This window comes from Sceloporus undulatus, chromosome 3 (genome assembly GCF_019175285.1).
Source record: "Sceloporus undulatus isolate JIND9_A2432 ecotype Alabama chromosome 3, SceUnd_v1.1, whole genome shotgun sequence".
Classification (NCBI taxonomy): Eukaryota; Metazoa; Chordata; class Lepidosauria; order Squamata; family Phrynosomatidae; genus Sceloporus; species Sceloporus undulatus.
In genome coordinates, this window is record NC_056524.1 from 274,210,163 (window position 1) to 274,231,388 (window position 21,226).

The window sequence follows — 21,226 nt, forward strand, 5'->3', positions numbered from 1 at the left end:
TTGTTGAGGACCTTTCTTCCCATCAGAATCAACATTGTTAATTGGCCCAGGTGCTGAAATAATAGAGGCCTTGCAGATCACATTCCAGTGCTTGTGTTGGTTTGCTGGAAGGAAATGTGGTGCTGACTTGTTTTAAATAATTGCAGTGTCCAAAAGGCTGTAGGGAGGTAAACAGAGGCAAGCAGCAAATATCTCTGGGGAAGGCAAAATAGCCATTGGAGAGGTCATGGTGAGCGCTCTCAGATGCACTGGACAGACTCGAAGAGAAAGAAACGCAAAGGCAGGAGAATGCTGCTAGGACTGAGATGCTGGATGGCTCTGATTCCGCGACTGATTCTGCAATACCTGAAACAGCTGTGGTCCCACAGACGTTACCCTCCGGGGCCTTTCCCGCTTCCTGCCATTGGAGGCCTCTGGCGGCTTGGGGTCAGGCTTTCTCCGGATACCTTCACTAAGGTAATGCCTTCTAACTCATTGGATCATCTCAGAGCTTGTCTGCACAGGTTGTGTGCGTGTGTGTGTTGTGTGCCTTCAAGTTGTTTCTGACTTACGGCAATTTAAAGGTGAAGCGATCATGGAGTTTTCTTGGCAAGATTTTTTCAGAGGAGGTTTCTCATTGCAGTAAGATTATGGAGGGACAAAGGCATAATGGACTAATGAGATAAGGGTTGAAAATTATTGTTGAAATGATTGTTCAGCAAATTTGTTGACATCATTTGGTTTGTTTGTATATAACATTTTTATTCCCTGATTTGATCTGAATGATAGATGATGAAGCACTATGGAAACATCTATACAATATGGATTGGGCACATCCCTATGGTAGTCCTCTCTGGTTACCAAGCAGTGAAAGAGGGCCTGGTTGACCACTCAGAAGACCTGGCAGACCGGCCGCTGACCCCTTTCCTTGAAGCTTCCTTGAAAGGGAGGGGTAAGTTCTCATGAAAAGTAAATTGCTTGATTTATTACATACTGCACCTGGGCAATAATAATTAAACACAGAGATAAAGGATGGGGGACACCTGGCTTAAGGAGACTTATATGTCTGAAAGGGATCTAAGAGTCCTAGGCAACCACAAGTTGAACATGAGTCAACGGTGCAATGCGGCAGCTAAAAAGGCCAATGCGATCAATGCATCAAAGTAAAGTATGCAGATCAAGGGAGGTAATAGTGCCACTCTATTAGGTCAGGCCTCACCTGGAATATTCCTGTGTCCAGTTCTGGCTACTAAAATCCGAGAAGGATGTTGAGGAGCAGGAACATGTCCAGAGGAGGACAACTCCCACCAAACTACAACTTCCACCAAACTACAAATCCCAGGAGCCTTATTAAGTTTTGAAAGGGATCTAGGAGTCCGAGTAGACCACAAGTTGAACATGAGTGAACAGTGTGATGCGGCAGCTAAAAAGGCCAATGCAATTTTAGGCTGCATCAATAGAAGTATAGTGTCTGGATCAAGGGAAGTCATAGTGCCGCTCTATTCTGCTCTGGTCAGGCCCCACCTAGAATATTGTGTCCAGTTCTGGGCAAAACAATTCAAAAAGGATGCTGGGAAGCTGGAGCCATGTGTCCAGAGGAGGGCGACTAAAATGGTGAAGGGTCTGGAAACCATAAAGCCCTATGAGGAGAGACTTAGGGATCTGGGGATGTTTAGCCTGGAGAAGAGAAGATTAAGAGGTGATATGATAGCCCTGTTTCAATATTTGAAAGGATGTCATACTGAGGAGGGAACAAGCTTGTTTTCTGCTGCTCCAGAGAACAGGAGACAATGGAGCAATGGATGCAAGCTCCAGGAAAAGAGATTCCAGCTCAACATTAGGAGGAACTTCCTGAGAGTAAGGGCTGTTCAACAGTGGAATAGCTTCCTTGCCAAGTGATGGCGTCTCCTTCTTTGGAGATTATACAACACAATCTATTGTCTACTCCGGTGTCTTCCATCCTATTTCTGTGCGTTTCATTTTTTCTTCCTGCCTAGGTGTAGGACCTTATATTTCTCTCTGTTGAAAGTCATCTTGTTAGCTTTCGCCTAGCCCTCTAATCTGTCAAAGTCCTTTTGAATGTTAATCCTGTCCTCTAGGGAATTAGCTTTTCCTCCTAATTTGGTGTTAAAAAGAAAAAGAGAGAGAGAGAGAGAGAGAGAGAGAGAGAGAGAGCACTGTTGTTGACAATGAAGAACATCAGAAAAAATCCTACTCTGCTAATCTCAAGGGAATCCTGTCGAAAGTAAAAGATCCAGTAACAACAAAAATCACCCCAAAATGATAGCTTTAATGGATCAACCAAAATGCACACTGTACTAAGCTTTCGAAGCTCCACTGGCTTCAGGCAAAGACATCACAAGCCATACAGGCAAAAAAAGCTGAAGATGTTAGCCATAGGCCTGTACTTTGCTGCCTTTCTTCTCAGATGGTACCTAACGGAGGAGCATCTCTTGCTGGCTGGACCTCCTCCTTCTGGCCATTGGGAGATTGTCAAAGTCCAGGAAATTTAACATCCATTTGCCACACAAAAGCAACATAAAAGTGTTCACCAACTACTTTAAAACTGAGTATTCTGGTTTCATGTTATTGCAGGAAGAGTGCCGCAAGGAGGCAGCAAAGTTCACTTTACGTTACAAATAACTCCATCAAACCATTAGTGTCTGAACAACATCAGATTCCAGAAGTTGTGTTGCTATTGCCAAAAGCATGTGATTTCATACATTGTGCTAGAGTCCTGAAGTGATCCTAATGGTTAGCTCAAATGCAAGCTGGATCCATGCCGTCTGAAGGTACATCTACACTGTAGAAATAATGCAGTTTGACGCCACTTTCAGTGCTGTGCCTCCATCCTATGGGACCTGCATCCTATGGAGCAAATCTTGCCAAGAAAACCTCATGATAGAGTCACAGTAAGTTGGAAACGATTTGGAGGTACATAATAACCACAAACAACCCTTTTATGGTGTGCTGCAGACAAAGATGAATGAAGCCAAAGCGTTCCTGGGCATGGTAGCAGAATATTTTAATCTAACACGACAGCTGCATCTACACAGCAGAATGAATACAGTCTTTCTCGGCTCTAATGGGCTCAATGCTATGGAATTTGGGATCTGTAGCTCTGTGAGATATTTAGCCATCTCTGTCAGAGAGCTCTGGCAGCCCAACAAACTACAAATCCAAGGACTCCATAGGATGGAACCAAAATAGTTAAAGAGGTACAAAACCACATTAATTGTGCAGTGTGGCAGCAGCACTGGAAAGAATAGTTGTAGGTTCCTATACCAAGAGCAGTTCATATGTTCCAGCAAACAATATTTTGTTGTTGTTTTTGTTGTGTGCCTTCAAGTCATTTGTGGCTTATGATGACCCTAAATGCTATCATGGGGTTTTCTTGGCCAGATCTGTTCAAAGGAGGTTTGCCATTGCCTTCCCCTGAGGCTGAGAGAGTGTGACTTTCCCAAAGTCACCAGTAGGTTTTGTGGCTAAGTTGTGAATCGAACCCTGGTCTCCCAGTGTCCTGGTCCAACACTCAAACCACTAGGCCACACTGGCCCTTTATAACAACATGCGAAACAACTCGGAAAGCTAAGTGTTGTGTAGGTAAACAAAAAGATGTTGAACCTCCTAAATACCAGTTGAAAGCCCCTTCCAAAATGCATCCAGGGATTGTATTTTGTTTCAGCAGCTTATGATTTCTATTTTGGTGGCCAAACTTAGCCAAGTACACATTTTTAACACACTGGAGGCAGCGGTGTCACAAAGGGGAAGAAGTGGTGCAGAAGTGGGGTGATACCCGCCCGCTCAGTCCCTCCTCCCTTGCATTGATCCCGGTGCAACGCTCTCCATTCCCGTGCGCCACGCTCTGTCCCTACGCATGATGCTCACTATCCCAGCATGCCACCCCTCATCCCTGCACGCCACTCCCCATCCCCATGCCATCCTCCCATGTTGCTCTCTATCAATCTATAGACATGGATTCCACCATATCTTTTACTATTATGTTGTTGTTGTTGTTGTTACTATTGTTGTTGTTGTGTACTTATATAGCGCCATAAATTTGCATGGCACTTTGCAGGCATCATCAATGCCAATGGTGTACAATCTAAAAATCACAAAATTAAACAAATTATGCAATTAAAATACAAAACTGTAAAAATGGATAATATATATATTAAAATCTAAATTATAAAACAATATTAAGCTAGAGTACCAAAGGCTTCTGAGAACAAGGATGTCTTTAATCTGGATTTAAAACTGGATAGAGAAGAGATAGAGCCTGTACAAAACAGCCATTAGGGCCAGCATGGGGACAGAGTGGGAGCATGGTGTCCGCCCAATGCATGCCCTGACTCCGCCCCCATGGCGGCATGATGCCATGTGCTGCACTACATGGCACTCCTCTGGCCACTTTTTGTGGCTCCTTTTTTGCACCGTGGAAAGGTCCAATAGGGCCACAGCATGTAGTTGCCATGGCCCCAATCCGGCACTAAAAGGGGGAGCTGCAGGCCCCGCTTAGGAACAGTCTGTTGAGCCTGATAGTCTGCCAATGTTCAGGGAAAGCAGTTCCAGGAGTATAGTGCATCAAGCGAAAAAGGATGAACCGGACTCAGGGAAGAAGAACCCATGGCTGGGGAAGAAGCCCTGAGCTTGCACCCCAAACCTGGAACAAGATGGTGAGATGAAAGAAGGACTGACAGGTAAGAAGGAACTCGGTTGTGTGAAGCTTTAAACGTTAGAGAAGAAGTTTGTACCAAATCCTAAAAGGAATGGGTCACCAGTGAAGAGATGCCAGAAGTGGGGTGACACGATCAAAGCAGAATGTGGGATGGCATTATGTGCCATTGGCTTTGACTTGTGGTTTTCCTCTGAATGAGAGACCTCCAAGAGTCCTAGTCATCAACTCAGGTTTTGCAAACTCAAGGCTGTAGTTTCCTTTTTCAAAAAATGAATCATCCTGATACACAGTCATCCTCTTTTCCTACTACTTTCCAATGCATTTACAAGCACTGTAGTTTCTTCTCCAGTCACACTGTTTCAAGACATGTCCAAAGTACAACAGCCTCAGTCCAGACATCTTGTCCTGCAGTGAGAGTTCAGTCTTGATTTGCTCTCGGACCCATTTGTTTGTCTTTTCGGTGGTCCCCATCTCTCCTCTTTTAACCCAAGTTGTGAATGTGGCACATTTTTTCCCTGATTTAAATTGTTGCGGCAATCATTTCTCACTGCTTTTCCTCAGGCATTATGTTTTCAAATGGACACACCTGGAAGCAGCAGAGACGGTTTGGGCAAGTGACCATGCGGAAGCTGGGGCTGGGGAAGAAGGGCATGGAGCACCAGATCGAAGAGGAGGCCCAGCAGCTGGTGGAGACTTTCGCGCGTGCAAAGGGTAGGTAATCTGAGGAGAAGCTGCTGCCATGCTTTCCACCAGGTTTATCCAGATGATTTCTAACTTATGGATTTTACATTATGAATTTTAAATGTGGATTGTTTTAGATGGGAATGACTTATTTATCCTTTTAATCTGTTGCATGTATTAATTAATGTGTTTTAATCAATGCTGTGTGTTGTTTATTTTTTGTTGTTTCCTGCCTCAATCCATGGAGAGAGGTGGGTCAGATGAATCATTGTTGTTGTTGTTGTTGTTGTGGATCCCTGTCTCTATAAATCTTGGTGTGAAGAATCTTGTTTTCTCCTTCAAAGGTGAAAACTTGGAGCAGTGGGTTCATGTGTACAAAGAATAAAGATTCCACCTAAATGTTAAGAATGTCTTGTTTGTAAGAGCTTCCCTATTTAAACATTGGGAGGTCATGTTGATGATGGAGCAAGCTTGTTTTCTGCTGCACCAGAGAATAGAACACAGAGCAATGGATGCAAGCTCCAGGAAAAGAGATTCCACCTCAACATTAGGAGGAACCTCCTGACAGTAAGGGCTGTTCGACCGGGCCTATGCGCAGTCTAGGTATGGCAGCGTCTCCTTCCTTGGAGGTCTTTAAGCAGAGGCTGACTGGCCATCTTTCAGGGTGTGCTTTGATTATGAGTTCCTGCATGGCAGAAACGGGTTGGACTGTCAGAGGCCCTTGCCGTTCTTCCAACTCTAGGATTCTATATTCTTTTACTGTGAGGGAGAATGGATGGCCTAAAAGGATCATAGAATCCTAGAGTTGGAGAAGAGACTGCAAGGGCCATCCTGTCCAACCTCCTTCTTCTGCCATGCAGGAACTCACAATCAAAGATCCCCAAAAGATGGCCATCCAGCCTCTGGTTAAAAACCTCTAAGGAAGGAGATCCAATCTCTCCAAGGCATGTTTTCCACTGTCAACAGCCCTTACTGTCAGAAAATTCTTCTCAATGTTGAGCTGGAACTTCTTTTCCTAGAGCTTGCATCCATTGCTCCATTGTGTCCTGTTCTCTGGAGAAGCATTAGAATCCATAGATCATAGAGTTGGGAAGAGACCACTAGGCCATGATCCAGTCCAACCCCTTCTTCTGCCATTGCAGGAAATCCAAATCAGCATCCCTGACGATGGCCATCCAGCTCTGTTTAAAGACCTCCAAGGGGAGACTCTATCACCCTCCGAGGAAGGAGTGCATTCATTGTCGAACAGCCCTTACTCTCAGGAAAGTCCTCCTAATGTTCATGGAATCTCTTTTCCTGGGCTTGCATCCATTGCTCCATGTCTCCTATTCTCTGGAGCAGCAGAAAACAAGCTTGCTCCCTCTTCAACATGAACATCCTTTCAAATATTTAAACAGGGCGATCATATCACCTCTTAACCTTCTTTTCTCCAGGCTAAAATCCCCAGCTCCCTAAGTCGTTCCTCATAGGGCATTGTTTCCAGACCCTTCACCATTTTTGTCGACCTCCTTTGGACACATGGCTCCAGTTTTCAATGTCCTTTCTGAATTGTGGCCCAGAACTGGACACAATATTCTGGTAGGGCCTGACCAAAGCAGAATACAGTGGCACATATTATCTTCTTGATCTAGACACTATACTTCTATTGATGCAGCCTAAAATAGCATTGGCCTTTTTTGCTGCCGCATCAAACTGTTACAGAAAAACAAGCTTGCTCTATCTTAAACATGCCATCCCTTCAAATATTTAAGCAGGGCTCTCTATCCCCTCTAACCTTCTCTTCTCAGGTAAACCTCCCCAGCTCCCTCAGGCATTCCTCATAGGGCTTGCGTTACAGGGAAGGCAAGATCGATGTGTCATATCTATCTCCCTTCCTGTCCCCTCCTAACCAGGGACTGAGGGTCTTCCAACTGTGCCCAAAAACCTGTCTCTGCTCCTGTGCAATGCCAGGTCGATTAACAACAAGACCCAAATTATCCACGATCTGTTGGAAAGATAGTATTGCGACCTGGCTTGCATTACTGAAACCTGGCTTGGGCCGAGGGAGATGCTGTGTGGGCGCAGGCCTCCCTGCCGGGTTTTCGTGAAGACCAGTCCAGGTTAGGTGGGGGTGGGGGGGTTTGTCATGTAATAGAACACCTTGCCTCTCACCAGGAACCACATCTGTCAAACTCCTTTATCGAGTGATTTTACTTGACCATGAAGGCTAGGGACAGTCTGGGGATTCTGTTGGGATCGGGCCCACCCATGCGCTAACGGACTCCCTTAACGAGCTGACACCGTTTGGTTGCGGAGCTGATGTTGGAAAACACCAGGCTGTTAGTCCTGGGTGACTTAACATCCCCTTTGCGGCCAACTATGTTCCACCTGGTGCGGCTAGGGAAGTCATGGATGATACCATGCGGCCATGGGCCTGTCCCAGCTTTCTCAATGTCCAACGCATTTTTTCGGGTAATACACTGGATTTGGTTTTTTGTACGGATGCGGAAAATCCGTGGGTGGAAATAACTAATTTTCCCCCTGTCATGGACGGTATCATTTCCTCGTGGAGCAAAAATCAGGCCTCTACCCAGATCCCCCGGGGGTGGTGGACCTATTAGAATGGTCCAACCCTCGATGGGTGATGGAACCCAAAAGGTTCCAGGAGCCTTAGAGGGGCACTGGTGGAAATGATGGCGACTCTGTTGATGCACTGATTGGTATTTGGAATTACCGGTTCTCTCCGGGGTATTACACAGGATCGCTCCCAAGCGCCCTCTCAGCCTTGCTTCCAAACGTAAGCCCGGTATACGGAGAATCTCCAGGGCGAGGAAGCGGGTTCTGCGACGGCTAGAGCACCGCTGGCGGGAAAACCTACACTTAACCGACAAGGACTCTCCTAGACCACCTTTTGGAGGACTACGGAGAGGCGATACGAGCAGCTAAAAATTCGTTCTATGGTGCTTGCGTCGGTCCCAGGAGTCGTGTCCAGCAAAGTTGTTCAGGGTAGTCAGAGAGCTACTCCGCTCCCTCCTACCCTGAACCAGATCCTTGAACCTTCAAAGGCCTGCTGTGACCAATTTAAACAACTTCCTCCCGGAATACACTCTCGTAATCGAAGGTCTTAACGCCGGCATTAGGGCAGAACCATCCAGCTTGAAATTGGCAACTGTAAAACCGCTGTTAAAAAAGGCCCTCCCTGACCCTGATGCATAATAATTATCGGCCAGTCTCGCTACTGCCATTTTTGGGGAAGGTGATCGGAAGGCTGGTTGCCATCCAGCTTCAATCGATCTTGGATGACAGATTATCTGGACCCATTTCAAACTCGCTTTCAGGCGGGTTATGGGGTTGAGACGGCCATGGTCACCCTGGTCGATGATCTCCGTTGGGCCTCGGCAGAGAGGAAGCGTGTCCCTGTTGGTGCTCTTGGATCTCTCAGCGGCTTTCGATACCATGACCATGGTATCCTTCTGGAGCGCCTGGCAGAGGTGGGATTGGGGCATTGCGCTCCAGTGGTTCCGGTCCTAATAATAATAAATAAATAAAATTTTATTTATATGCCGCCTTCCTCCGATCAGGGCGGCTAACAGCATATTTAAATACAAACAATTACAATAAAAACACTCTTAAAACAAAAAACCAACAGTAGCCCCAAAGCCCAACTCTTGGCCACGAAGAGAGGAGGGAGGCCCACAGGATATTTACTTAATCGGGGAATGCCTGCTGGAATTGAAGGTTTTAGGTCCTTCTAAATTGGGCCAGTGGTGTTGGACGAGCGGAGCTCTGTGGGCAGCGCATTCCAAAGGGCTGGGGCAGTATGGAGAACGTCCTCCGAGGTGGAGGCCAACCTGCCCCAGGCACCTTCAGTAGCTGCTGCCCAGACGTTCTGAGGGTGTGAGGCGGAATGTACGGGGAGAGGCGGTCCTTCAGGTATCTGGGCCACAAATTTAGGGTTTAAGGTAATTACAAACACCTTATTGAGCTCGGAAGCGAATGGGCAGCCAATGAGATCTTTTAAACTGGTGTTATTATGGCTGGTCTGGGAGCAACCAGTAGTGACCAGCCGGGCTCCATTTTCTTTTGCACCATTTGCAGCTTCCGAGTTTGGTATAAGGGGTTGCCCCATGTAGAGTACATTGGCAGAAATCCAAGTCTCGCATTTACCCCAGCATGTAACAACAGTTTCTAGGTCCCTCTGGGCCAGGTATGGGCGCAGCTGGCGGAATCAGCCGAAGCTGATAACAAGTGCTCTTGACCGTCGCGTTCACCTGAGGTCAGGTGAAACGACGAGTCAGAAGAACCCCCAGATCTGCGCACGGATTATCCTTCACAGGGAGCGTGACCCCGTTCAGGACAGGTGGTGAACCCCCGCCATTCCTGGACCAGGCGAACCTATCACTAGTAACTCCTTTTCTCTGGATTCAATGAGTCGGTTTTCCCCATCCACGCCATTACTGACTCCAGACAGGCCACGGAGGAGAGACACCATCCCCAGTCACTGCATCAGTCGGAGACATAGAGAAAATGATTTTGGTGTCATCAGCGTACTGATAACCCGCGCCCCATGTCTCCGGTGATCTCTCCCAGTGTTTTCATGTAAATGTTAAATAGCATGGGAGACAGAATGGCTCCTTGAGGGACCCCGGTTTTAAGGGGCTCTCGTCGGAGACACACGTCTCCCAGCTCACCACTCTGGGACTCCACGAGAGGTAGGAACGGAACCACTGGGCGCAGTGCCCCCGATCCCCACCTCTGCAAGGCGCCCCAGAAGGATACCATGGTCTATGGTATCGAAAGCCGCTGAGTGTCCAAGAGCAACAATAGGGACAGCTTCCCCGTCGATGCCCAGACGAGCTTCATCGCCCAAGGCGACCAGGCCGTCTCAACCCGTAACCCGCCCGGAAGCCAGTTTGAAATGGGTCCAGATAATCCCGTTTCATCCAAGACCGCCTTGAAGCTGGATCGCAACCCGCCTTCTCAATCACCTTTCCCAAAAATGGTTTAAGCAGCGAAACATGCCGATCATTATTTGTTACCAGGGGGTCAAGGGAGGGCTTTTAGGATCGGTCTTACTATGGCCAATTTAAGATCCGATGGAATAGCCCATCCCTTAAAAGATGTTGTATATATCCGGCGTACAAGATGTTAACTGCCGGCCCTCCTGGGCCGCTAACCACGAGGGGGGAAAAACAGGGGAGAGAGCAGGTTGTTTTCCGAACCTTCCAGGTCTTGTCACATCCTCGGTACAACCAACTCAAACTGCTCCAGTTTAACCAGTCTACCTCTCTGGGAGGTCAGAGGTGCAGCTGGGAGACGTGTGCTCCGATAAGAGGGGCCCTACCTCTGGGGGTCCCTCAAGGAGCCATTTTGTCTCCCATGCTTTTCAACATTTACCATGAAAACCGATGGGGAGATCATCCGGGACCTGGGGCGCGGGTTTTATCAGTACGCTGATGACACCCAAATCGTTTCTATGTCTCCGACTGATGCAGTGACTGAGGATGGCATCTCTCTCTCGTGGGCTGCCTGGATCAGTAATGGGCTGGATGAGGGAAAACCAACTCAGTCTGAATCCAGAGAAAAACGGAGGTGTCTTTAGTTCTCCTGGCCGGGGTGGTGGTGGTTTCCCCTGTCCTGAACGGGATCACGCTTCCGTGTGAAGGACTCGGTACGCAGTTGGGGGTGTCCTTGACTCGTTGCTCCACCTTACATCTCCGGTGGTGCGCGGTTAGGAGCACCTGTTATCGCTTCGGCTATCCGCCAGCTGCGCCCATACCTGGGCCAGAGGGACCTGTTGAAAACAGTAGTACATGCTCTGGTAACCTCTCGATTGGACTTCTGCCTTGCGCTCTACATGGGCAACCCTTGTACCATACCCGGAAGCTACAAATGGTACAGAATATGGCAGCCAGTCTGGCACTGTACATCCCGGGCCAGTCCATATAACACCGTACTAAAGATCTGGACTGGCTGCCTATTCGCTTCCGGGCGCAAATACAAGGTGTTGGTTATAACCTCTTAAAGCCCTACATGGCTTGGGCCCAGGATACCTAGAGGACCGCCTCTCCCCATACAATCCGCCCCGCACCTTAGAACATCTGGGCAGCAGTTATTGAGGTCCCCGGGCAAGATTAGCCTCCACATCGAGGAGGATTTACCAATTCCAGCCCCGACCCTCCTGGAATACGCTGCCCATAAGGCTCCGCTCGGCCACCCTCCCTGGCCCAGTTCCGGAAGGAGTTAAAAACCTTCCTGTTCCAGTTAGCATCCCCAACACAAGTTCCAGTTGTCTCCCCCCCTCTGACGCAGTGGCAAGCTGCCAGAATGGGTTTTAATGTGGGTTTTATTGTATTTTATTGTATGTAATGGTGATTGTTTGATATGTGGTGCACCGCCCTGTTGCACGAAGGGCGGTTTATAAAATAAAACTCTTTATTATTATTATTATTATTATTATTCATGGTTTCAAGGTGGATGGTAATCTTTCAGGAGTGCTATGACTGGCAGGAGGTTGGACTGGAGGGCCCTTGGGGTCTCCTCCAACTCTATCATTCTAAATGCACTTCTGGCCACCAGCAAAACCTGAGCATTTAGGTTTAGGGCTTGAATCCCTGAATACTCTCAAACTGTGAACTGTCATTAATATGACGGTATGTAACCTCTTTTGCAGGGCAGCCACTTGATCCTTCAGCAGCCATCACCAAAGCAGTCTCCAATGTAATATGTGCTTTGGCTTTTGGATCTCAGTTTTCCACTGAGGATGAAAACATGCAAAAGCTGTTGGAAACACTTGACTTTGGCTTAAAATTTGGAGGAAGCTTCTTTCATGCTGTGAGTGCACTTCTTCTTTCCTCCCAAAAGGTCTGGCTTCTCAACTTTTGGTCCTCCAGATGTTTTGGATATCATCTCCCAAAGCCGGCCGTCATTGGCCATAATGATGAAGACTTTTGGGTGCTGACCTGGAAAACAGTTGGAGGATCAAAGGATGAGACTGAGAGTCCCTGCTCTAAATAATGCCATTTTCCGGTTCTCATTCAGTAAAATGTCTGAGCTGAATCCTGTTGCATTGTTCCTTCAGCTGTATGAATTGTTCCCATGGATTATGAAGCATCTCCCCGGCCCTCATAAGGCAGCACTGTCTGCCCTGGACATGGTGGTTTCGCTCGTGAAGAAGGAGGTGAAGAAGCATAAGAAGCAACAGTCCCTCCATGAACCACAGGATTTCATTGACTTCTACCTACTCCAGATGGAGAAAGTAAGTACAATGGTCCCTCCATATTCGCTGGGGTTAGGGATAAAGGGCCTGAGTGTGCAGCGTGGATTGTATGCAGCATAGAAATCAATAGTACTTTTGCAACTGAAGCAACAATTATGTGTCATTCTAGGTTACAGAAAGGAACTGCTATAGTGAGTTCCAGTCATGATGTCTCTTTTCAGATGTTCCTTATTTTCTCTGTACCTGATACAAAATGGGCCCACACTTCTTTTTATCATAGGGTTATAGCCATGGCTAACAATTGGCATCTTTATTCCAAATGGGGCATTGCACTAATGCACAAAACTGCTACAGAAGCAGTTGCACTTTCTCAGAGGTCGCGGAAGTGCAGACAATTGCTACACTAGCACACACACACACATACACACACACACAGAGCTGTCACACTTTTGAATGGTTGGGTGGGGAGTTATTTGGCATACAGTATACGTCTGTAAAAGGAACCATGTTTGTTCTCATCAACAAACAACAAGGTGATGTGGCCATGTTCTAGAAGAGTTCCTTCCTAATGTTTTGCCAGCATCTGTGGCTGAAATCTTCAGAGAATGCGTTCTCTGAAGATGCCAGCCACAGATTCTGGCAAAACGTCAGGAAGAAACTGTTCTAGAACATGGCCACAGAGCCTGAAAACCCCACAAAAAACTATGGATGCCGGCCATGAAAGCCTTCGACTTCACAAACAAGGTGATGCATTGCAATGTATTATAAACACATTGGCCAGGAACCTGGTGTTATCAGATATCTAAGTAAGATCCCTTGCATATTCGATTGTACTTTTGTACCCTTGTGCAATGGATGTCTTCAGTGCGTAGTTGGGTAAGTAGAACGTTACAGTCACACGGTCTTTCCTGGCGCATAAATATTCATCAGTGCCTTCAATGTATCACTTGACTTAGCTGAATTGCAGAAACAGCCATTGTCAATTCTTCAAAGAAGGCATGTTGTCCGAAACACAATAAGTTGCAAAATTTATTTGGAGTACAGGCGGTGTGGTGCAACCATTGCGGAGCTATGTTTGTGCAGATTTGCACTATGAAAGCATGGCGTAGGTCCTTAGCCATTTCCCTTTTTAAATTCTCATCAACAGAGTAGTAATGACCTCCACACGACGTACGATGAAGAAAACCTGGCTGAGTGTATCATTGAGTTCTTTGGGGCTGGGACAGAGACAACTGCTACCACTTTAAGGTGGGCACTACTTCTGATGGCAGCTCATCCAGATATCCAAGGTAAAGAAAAGTTGTGGCAATGATTTGTTCAAAGACTTTCCCCCTCGTCTGCTTGACGCATGCTCTTTCACCCCGGCCCTCACCAGTTTAATTGTTGGTCAGGGTTTTTCATCTTTATCAAAGGGTTGGATGAAGGAATAGGGGGCATGCTTATCAAATTTGCAGATGATACCAAATTAGGAAAAGTAGCAAATACTCCAGAGGACAGGATCTGAATTCAAAATTATTTTAACAGATGAGAGAGATGGGCCAAAACTAACAAAATGCATTTCAACAGGGAGAAATGTAAGATACTACACATAAGCTGAAAAAATAAAAGGCTTGGGGACACATGGCTCGGCAATAGTATATGCACAAGGGATCTAGGAGTCCAAGTAGACCACAAGATAAACTTGAGTCAAGAGTGCAATGCGGCAGCTAAAAAGGCCAATGCAATTTTAGGTTGCATCAATAAAAGTATAGTGTCTAGATCAAGGGAAGTCATAGTGCCACTGTATTCTGCTCTGGTCAGGCCTCATCTGGAATAACCCTGTGTCCAGTTCTGGGCAAAACAAATGGAAAAGGATATTGAGAAACTGGAGCCATGGGTCCAAAGGAGAGCAACTAAAATGGTGAAGGGTCTGGAAACCATGAAGCCCTATGAGGAACAACTTAGGGAGCTGGGGATGTTTAGTCTGGAGAAGAGAAGGGTAAGAGGTGATATGATATGAGCCCTGTTTAAATATCTGAAGGGATGCCATATTGAGGAGGGAGCAAGCTTGTTTGCTGCTGCTTCAAAGAAGAGGACCCAGAACAATGGTCTCAAACGTGTTTTTATTGTGGTTTTAATGTTTGTAATTTTATATTGTTTTATGTGAAGTTTTAATTGTTTAATTGTAACAAGTTTTGAATGTGTTTTTGTTTGTGAGCTGCCTTGAGCCCCTTCTAGGAGAAAGGTGGCATGACAGGAAAATAAATTCCACCTCATCATGAGGAAGAATTTGCTGATTGTAATTGCTCTTTGACAGTGGAAGATGCTGCTGCCTTGGAGATTTTGGCGGAGTCTCCTTCCTTGGAGCTCTTTAAAGAGAGGCTGGATGGCCATCTCTTGCAGAGGACGCTTTGATAGAGAGTTCCTGCATGGCAGAATAAAGGGGTTGGACTGGATCAGGGCCCTCCTTGGGATCTCTTCCAGTTCTCTGATTCTGTGATTCAATGGAGCCATGTGGAATTATTGCAAACCTTCTGGGTGGAAAGACAATATCTTAAATGAAGCTCTCTTGCCCATCATTTACCACAGGTAAAATCCAGAAGGAGATGGAAGATGTTTTTGGTGCTTCTTGTTCAATCTGCTATCAAGATCGGAAGAAGCTGCCTTATACCAATGCTGCGATTCACGAGATCCAGCGTTCAAGATACGTCTTTTTATCAGGAGTTCCCAGACAAAATGTGAAGGATGTGACCATATGCGGGTTACTCATTCCTAAGGTACAGACTGACTGGGCTTTCTGTATTTCATGACCATTTCAGACTCAGGGCTACATTTTTCAGAACATGGAAAAACTAGTTTTCTGGACTAATCATGGTGGAATCCTACATTGTGGTCATGAAGATGTAAATCTACACTCCCATAGAAACAGGATAGTCATGCTACACCTCCCTTCTGCAGAATATCAAAATAGCGCTACCAGTTGTGCATTTGTCACTGAGCTTGCTTGTTGCTCTGGAAGTGAAAATGTGCAATGGCTGTTTTTGTAATCCCAATGGTTCAACTGATATACTAAAGCTATTGAGGAGTAGCTATGAACCATCCAGGAATGCACATCTGCTTGTGCAACAGTTACAGAACCGGGACCTCAATACGGACTTTATACAGTGGCCAAAAAACACATGCAACCACATGTGCAAGAGAACTTAGGTGTCCAGCTACCACCCATTCATGAGCCAAATTGTGATGACCGATGGCAGGGAGACCAGTGGGGTCCAGTTATAACTCTTCTCATGCTGTAACTTGCTGGTCCAAAGGGGCTGGACATCTCATCCTTCTGTGCCCTGCTGACTGACACCATGTGCCTCCTTTGGTTGGCTGCCTGGCTTTTAAGTAGGGTATTAAGGGGTTGGGTTAGAAAGCTGGACCAAAACTAGCAAAATAAATATCAACAGGGAGAATTGTAAGGCACTGCACTTAGGCAGAAAAATGCACAGATATAGGATTATGGGGGACATCTGTCTTAAGGAGATGTTGGAGGATATCACACGACTGAAATTGGAAGTATAATCCAATGTCATTCTGAACGCAATCATGCGTATTCACATTATTGAGCGAAAGTTACCACGCGCGATCACTGGCAGTCCGAACACACTCCGAACACAATCACGCATCAATGCACAGTTGAGTAAATTCGGTGAATTAGTGAAGTCACAAACCCTATCCCTAGGCAACTTCACACTCAGTGCACTGTTGTTTGGTAAGATGTACATGTCTCCTTTGGTCCTGTTCCCCCCCCCCCATCTGAAAGGGGGGTTTCCCATGAACCCACGCTGCACTTCCGCTTCCATTTTGCTTCTGCTTGTCCTTCAGCATTGCTGAGGGGGGCTGCTGCCTGCCAGTGAAGAGGCATGGACTGGGAGCTATGGGATAACCATTATATTCACGTTTTAATGTGACAAGAGTGAATCGATGCTTCTTCCCGACCCCCCCCCAACCTCTTTTGTAAATTGTGGGGTTCCTTGGTTCCTCTCTCTCACTTGCCTAAACATGCTATGCTCCAGTCATCTGGAGTCTCACTGAGCATGCGCAAGGGGGCCAATGCACAATGAAGAACCCACCGATGTGATGGCTTACTTTGCACAGAATCTGGGTTGCGTTCGGGGAGGCCATAACTGCTAATTTAAGGTGTGATAAGGAATCATGTAATTGCGTGAATTTTCTAATTGACCTCACTATCTTCTCTTTCGAAATTGAGAGCCTCTCGTCCCGTTTTATGAACTCCTTATCCGTGTGAAAGGGATCTAGGAGTCCTAGAAGACCACAAGTTGAACATGAGTCAACAGTGCGATGCAACAGCTGAAAAGGCCAATGCGATTTTAGGCTGCATCAATAGAAATATAGTGTCTAGATCAAGGGAAGTAATAGTGCCACTCTATTCTGCTTTGGTCAGGCCCCACCTGAAATATTGTGTCCAGTTCTGGGCACCACAATTCAAAAAGGACATTGAGAAACTGGAGCCATGTGTCCAAAGGAGGGCGACAAAAATGGTGAAGGGTCTGGAAACCATGAAGCCCTATGAGGAACAGCTCTGGGAACGTTTAGCCTGGAGAAGAGAAGGTTAAGAGGTTGACATGACAGCTCTGTTTAAATACTTGAAGGGGTGTCATATTGAGGAGGGAACAAGCTTCTTTTTTGCTGCTCCAGAGACTAGAACCCAGAGCAATGGATGCAAACTACAGGAAAAGAGATTTCAGCTCAACATCAGGAGGAACTTCCTGACAGTAAGGGCTGTTCAATAGTGGAACACACTCCCTTCGAAAGTAGTGAAGTCTCCTTCTTTGGAGGTCTTTAAACGGAGGCTGGATGGCCATCTGTCAATGAGGATGCTTCGATGGAGAGTTCCTGCATGGCAGAAGAAGGGGGTTGGACTGGATCAGGGCCCTTCCTGGGGTCTCTTCCAGCTCTAGGATTCTACGATTGTAGCTTATCTCCCATGCAGTGTTTTAGTTCCTTTTTTAAAAAAAAAACAACACAGACAGGTCTAGGAGAAAAGTGTTTACAAAGTAAAAGATAAAAATAGTTTTAATGTCTAAAATATTCTGATGATGCCATGACAAAGAATTCCCTGACATCAAAATAAGCGGTGTATAAACAGTGCAAAACACTGTGCAAAATGCATTAAAGGCAAGGGGTATTAAAACATCCAAAAAGCATTAGAAGCCAAAAGTATCAAAGATCCAGATGAGTTTCAACAAAAGACTTCCTCAGTGATAAAGCAAAACAAACAACACAACCACAGAAACACTGACAGGATAATATTGCGGCTAAAATAACAGCTATGGTCATACAGCAGATAAAAGATAGTATTGCTGATACTTATTATTCAATGTCAAACGTTGAACAACATGATTTGAGTGTCGGACTAGTACTCTGGGTGAACAAGGTTCAAATCCCAGTTGAGCCATGGAAACCCACTGGTGACTTTGGGTGAGTTACACACTCTCTCAGCCTCAGAGGAAGGACAGAGTAACCCCCTCAATAGATCTGGCCATGAAAACCCCACGACAGATTCACCTTTGGGTCACCTTAAATCAGAAATGGTTCGAAGGCACATAACAACAAAGTAGGTTAAATCTTATTAGCTTATTTACAATCTTCCCAATGACACACAGACCAAACTCCAATGGTTAGCCCCAGAGATTGTTGAACCAGATGCTGAACTGTGCCTCCTTGACTTTGCACACCCAATTAATTCAATGGGTCTCCTTTGTTAGGACTGACACTTTGCTACAAAGTGCATGAATTATTGCATAATGTATAATATGATGGTATGCTGTGCATATTCAGTATTTATTAAGGAAAGTCCATCTACTACACATCTAGCAATCTTGGGGGAAGGATCAGCTGCACCCCACATCCCTGGATTTTACAGTCTGCATTGAAACTGCAACCACTTTGAATGAAAGTCAAGGAGACTAGTCCAAAAAACTTTTGGAATTTGGATTATGGATCTCTTATGTCATCTGTTATTTAGGCTTGAGAGACAACAAAGTTTGCCTAAGATTCATCTTGCTTAGTAGGAGACACAACTGAAGTGTTCCTGGTGTGTTTTGAACCAATTCCTTCTTTCTTCCAGGGCACCTTTATAATGCCAGATCTGCGCTCCGTTCTTCTTGATCCAGAGCAATGGGAGACCCCAGAAAAGTTCAACCCACACCATTTTTTGGACAAGGATGGGAATTTTTTGGCAAGAGAAGAGTTTCTTGCTTTTGGTGAAGGTAAATACAGAAGAAATTTATAATTATATTTACAGGAGTGGAACAGAAGGCAACAGGAAGGGAACGGAACGGGTGAAAACGCATATTATCGCATGGGAGAACGCAGCCAGGAGTCCCCAATCCGTTCCCCATCCGTCCCACAGCAGCCGGTTTTGAAGAACTGTTCAGAATCGCTCTTCAAAATTGGCTGCTGTGGGACGGATGGGGAACAGATTGGAGACTCCCGGCGGCATCAGTGGTGTTCTTCCATGCGATGATATGCGTTCCCCCCGTTCCCTTCCGTTCCGCTCCGTTCCCGTTCTCCATGCCCCATGCAATAAGCTTAATTGTTTTCCATTAGAACCAAAAACAAGGTTTTAGAAAATGACTTTTGAAGGGAGTACAGATCCTAAAATTCACCAGCCAAGGTCTCTGGGGGCCTCTGGGAATTGTAACTTTCCCAAGATTTGGCCAAAACCTGTTCCTTGCTGGGGCCTACACTTGCAAAGTAGTTGGACATAGGCTGTTGTTACTCACTGGTACTCACTCTCCCATGTTCCTGCACAGGCTCCCGGGTGTGTTTGGGGGAGCAGCTGGCAAGAATCGAAATCTTCCTCTTCTTCACCAGTTTGCTGAGGTCCTTCAGCTTCCAGCTGCCACCAGGAGTGGGAAAGATCAACACAAAGCCTGCGGTTGGGTTGACAATGCACCCCCATCCTTACAAACTCTGCGCCGTTCCTCGCTGCAATGCGCCATAACCCTTGGAAGGGATTACCGCCACTTATTTATTGCTGTACATTTCTACATCATTGCTTTGCCCTTTCATCCAACATTCATCTTTGGTTGCTCTCCTCGAAGTTGCAAACTCTAGCAGAACTTGAGGCGGATCTCGCTTGAAACTTTAACCCTTCTAGCATCAAAGGCTGGCCTCTCTTTTTGTTCAGAAATGAGGTTATGTCTTTAATATGGTTTTAAAAGGAATAAGCATTTTCAGTTGTCATATATCTTCTCATTCCACAGTCTGGGGGCAGCCAAGGAAAATGTCTTCCGGGAAACATGCTTATCACATTTGCAGATGACCCCAAATTAGGAGGAATAGCTAATACTCCAGAGGACAGGATCAAGATTCAAAATGATCTGAATAGACTGGAAAGCTGGGCCAAAGCTAAGAAAATGAAATTCAACACAGAGAAATGTCAGGTAATGCACTTAGGACGGAAGAATGAAATGCACAGATATAGGATTATGGGGGACACCTGGCTGAATGAAACTACATGTGAAAGGAATCTAAGACTCCAAGTAGACCAGAAGTTGAACATGAGTCAACAGTGCGATGTGGCAGCTAACAAGGCCAATACGATTTTAGGCTGCATCAGTAAAGGTATAGTGTCTAGATCAAGGGACTCCTAGATCCCTTTCACACATAGTTTCATTCAGCCAGGTGTCTCCCATAATCCTATATCTGTGCATTTCATTCTTCCGTCCTAAGTGCAGTACCTTACATTTCTCAGTGTTGAAATTCATTTTGTTAGATGTGAAGCCAAAGACTTTCATGGCTGGCATCCGTAGTTTTTTGTGGATTTTTCGGGCTCTGTGGCCATGTTCTGGAAGAGTTTATTCCTGATGTTTCGCCAGCCTCTGTGGCTGGCATCGTCAGAGAATGGTGGCATGGGAGTGAGTGGGATATTGTGTGACTCTTGGTTGGAAGAAAGTGATTTACATGTTAATCTGTGTATTGGTCTGTTGTTGAATGGAAAGGCCTCAGGGTGGGAGGAATATGCGAGAAGGCTTTGTGTCTATTTAATTAGTGGTCCAATGTCTGCTGGAAAACCCCTGGCCCTTGGTGATGTTCACTGATGTTGCAAATCCACCTAACAGCTGCATTGCCTAACCCACATTTTACCAGCTTTAGTTTTTTCTGGGTTTGGGGGGCTCTGTGGCCATGTTCTAGAAGACAAAGGCTTTCATGGACAGCATCCATAGCCTGAACACCCCCAAAAAAACAATGTTCTAGAAGAGTGTATTCCTGACATTTTGCAAGCAGCATCTGTGGCTGGCATCTTCAGAGAATGCTGGCGTGGAAGAGTGTGTGTGTGTGTGTGTATACATACACAACACACACACACACACACACACACACACATACTGTGTGACCCTGGGTGAGAGGAGTGATTCCCATGTTAATCTGTGTATTGTTCTGTTGTTGATGGCAGGGCTTCAGGCTAGTAGGATATGCAAAGGAGGATTAGTGTCTGCTAATTGAGGATCATTGTTTGCTGGGAAAGCCCCTGACCCTGAGAGGTTTCTCATTTGCATTTGCTGAGTCCCGGTTTTGATGTTCTTCAGGACTGGGAGCCAAACTTTGGTGGGATACAGACCACCCAAAAAGGACAGTCTGCCACTGCCCTGGTTTGCTGCGTGAAGGAGCCGCAGCGAACAAACCGTGCAGCTCCC

General features: G+C 46.1%; 1 protein-coding gene across 1 annotated transcript; it reads left to right on the forward strand.

Moving 5' to 3' along the window:
* The first annotated feature begins 312 nt into the window (after window positions 1-312).
* Window positions 313-19,530, forward strand: LOC121927224 (cytochrome P450 2J4-like). The gene is made up of 9 exons (XM_042460887.1): window positions 313-456; window positions 769-931; window positions 5,219-5,368; window positions 11,991-12,151; window positions 12,399-12,575; window positions 13,684-13,825; window positions 15,105-15,292; window positions 18,652-18,793; window positions 19,340-19,530. The coding sequence occupies exons 1-9, from the start codon at window positions 313-315 to the stop codon at window positions 19,528-19,530; spliced, it is 1,458 nt and encodes a 485-aa protein (XP_042316821.1).
* Window positions 19,531-21,226: the final 1,696 nt, after the last annotated feature.

What these genes read in the sequence shown, in the direction of transcription:
- LOC121927224 (XM_042460887.1), top strand. Translation starts at nt 313, where the DNA reads ATGGCTCTGATTCCGCGACTGATTCTGCAATACCTGAAACAGCTGTGG. An exon ending in GACTTTCGCGCGTGCAAAGG is followed by an intron (nt 5,369 to 11,990) that starts GTAGGTAATCTG and finishes CCTCTTTTGCAG; the next exon opens with GGCAGCCACTTGATCCTTCA. An exon ending in ACCTACTCCAGATGGAGAAA is followed by an intron (nt 12,576 to 13,683) that starts GTAAGTACAATG and finishes TCTCATCAACAG; the next exon opens with AGTAGTAATGACCTCCACAC.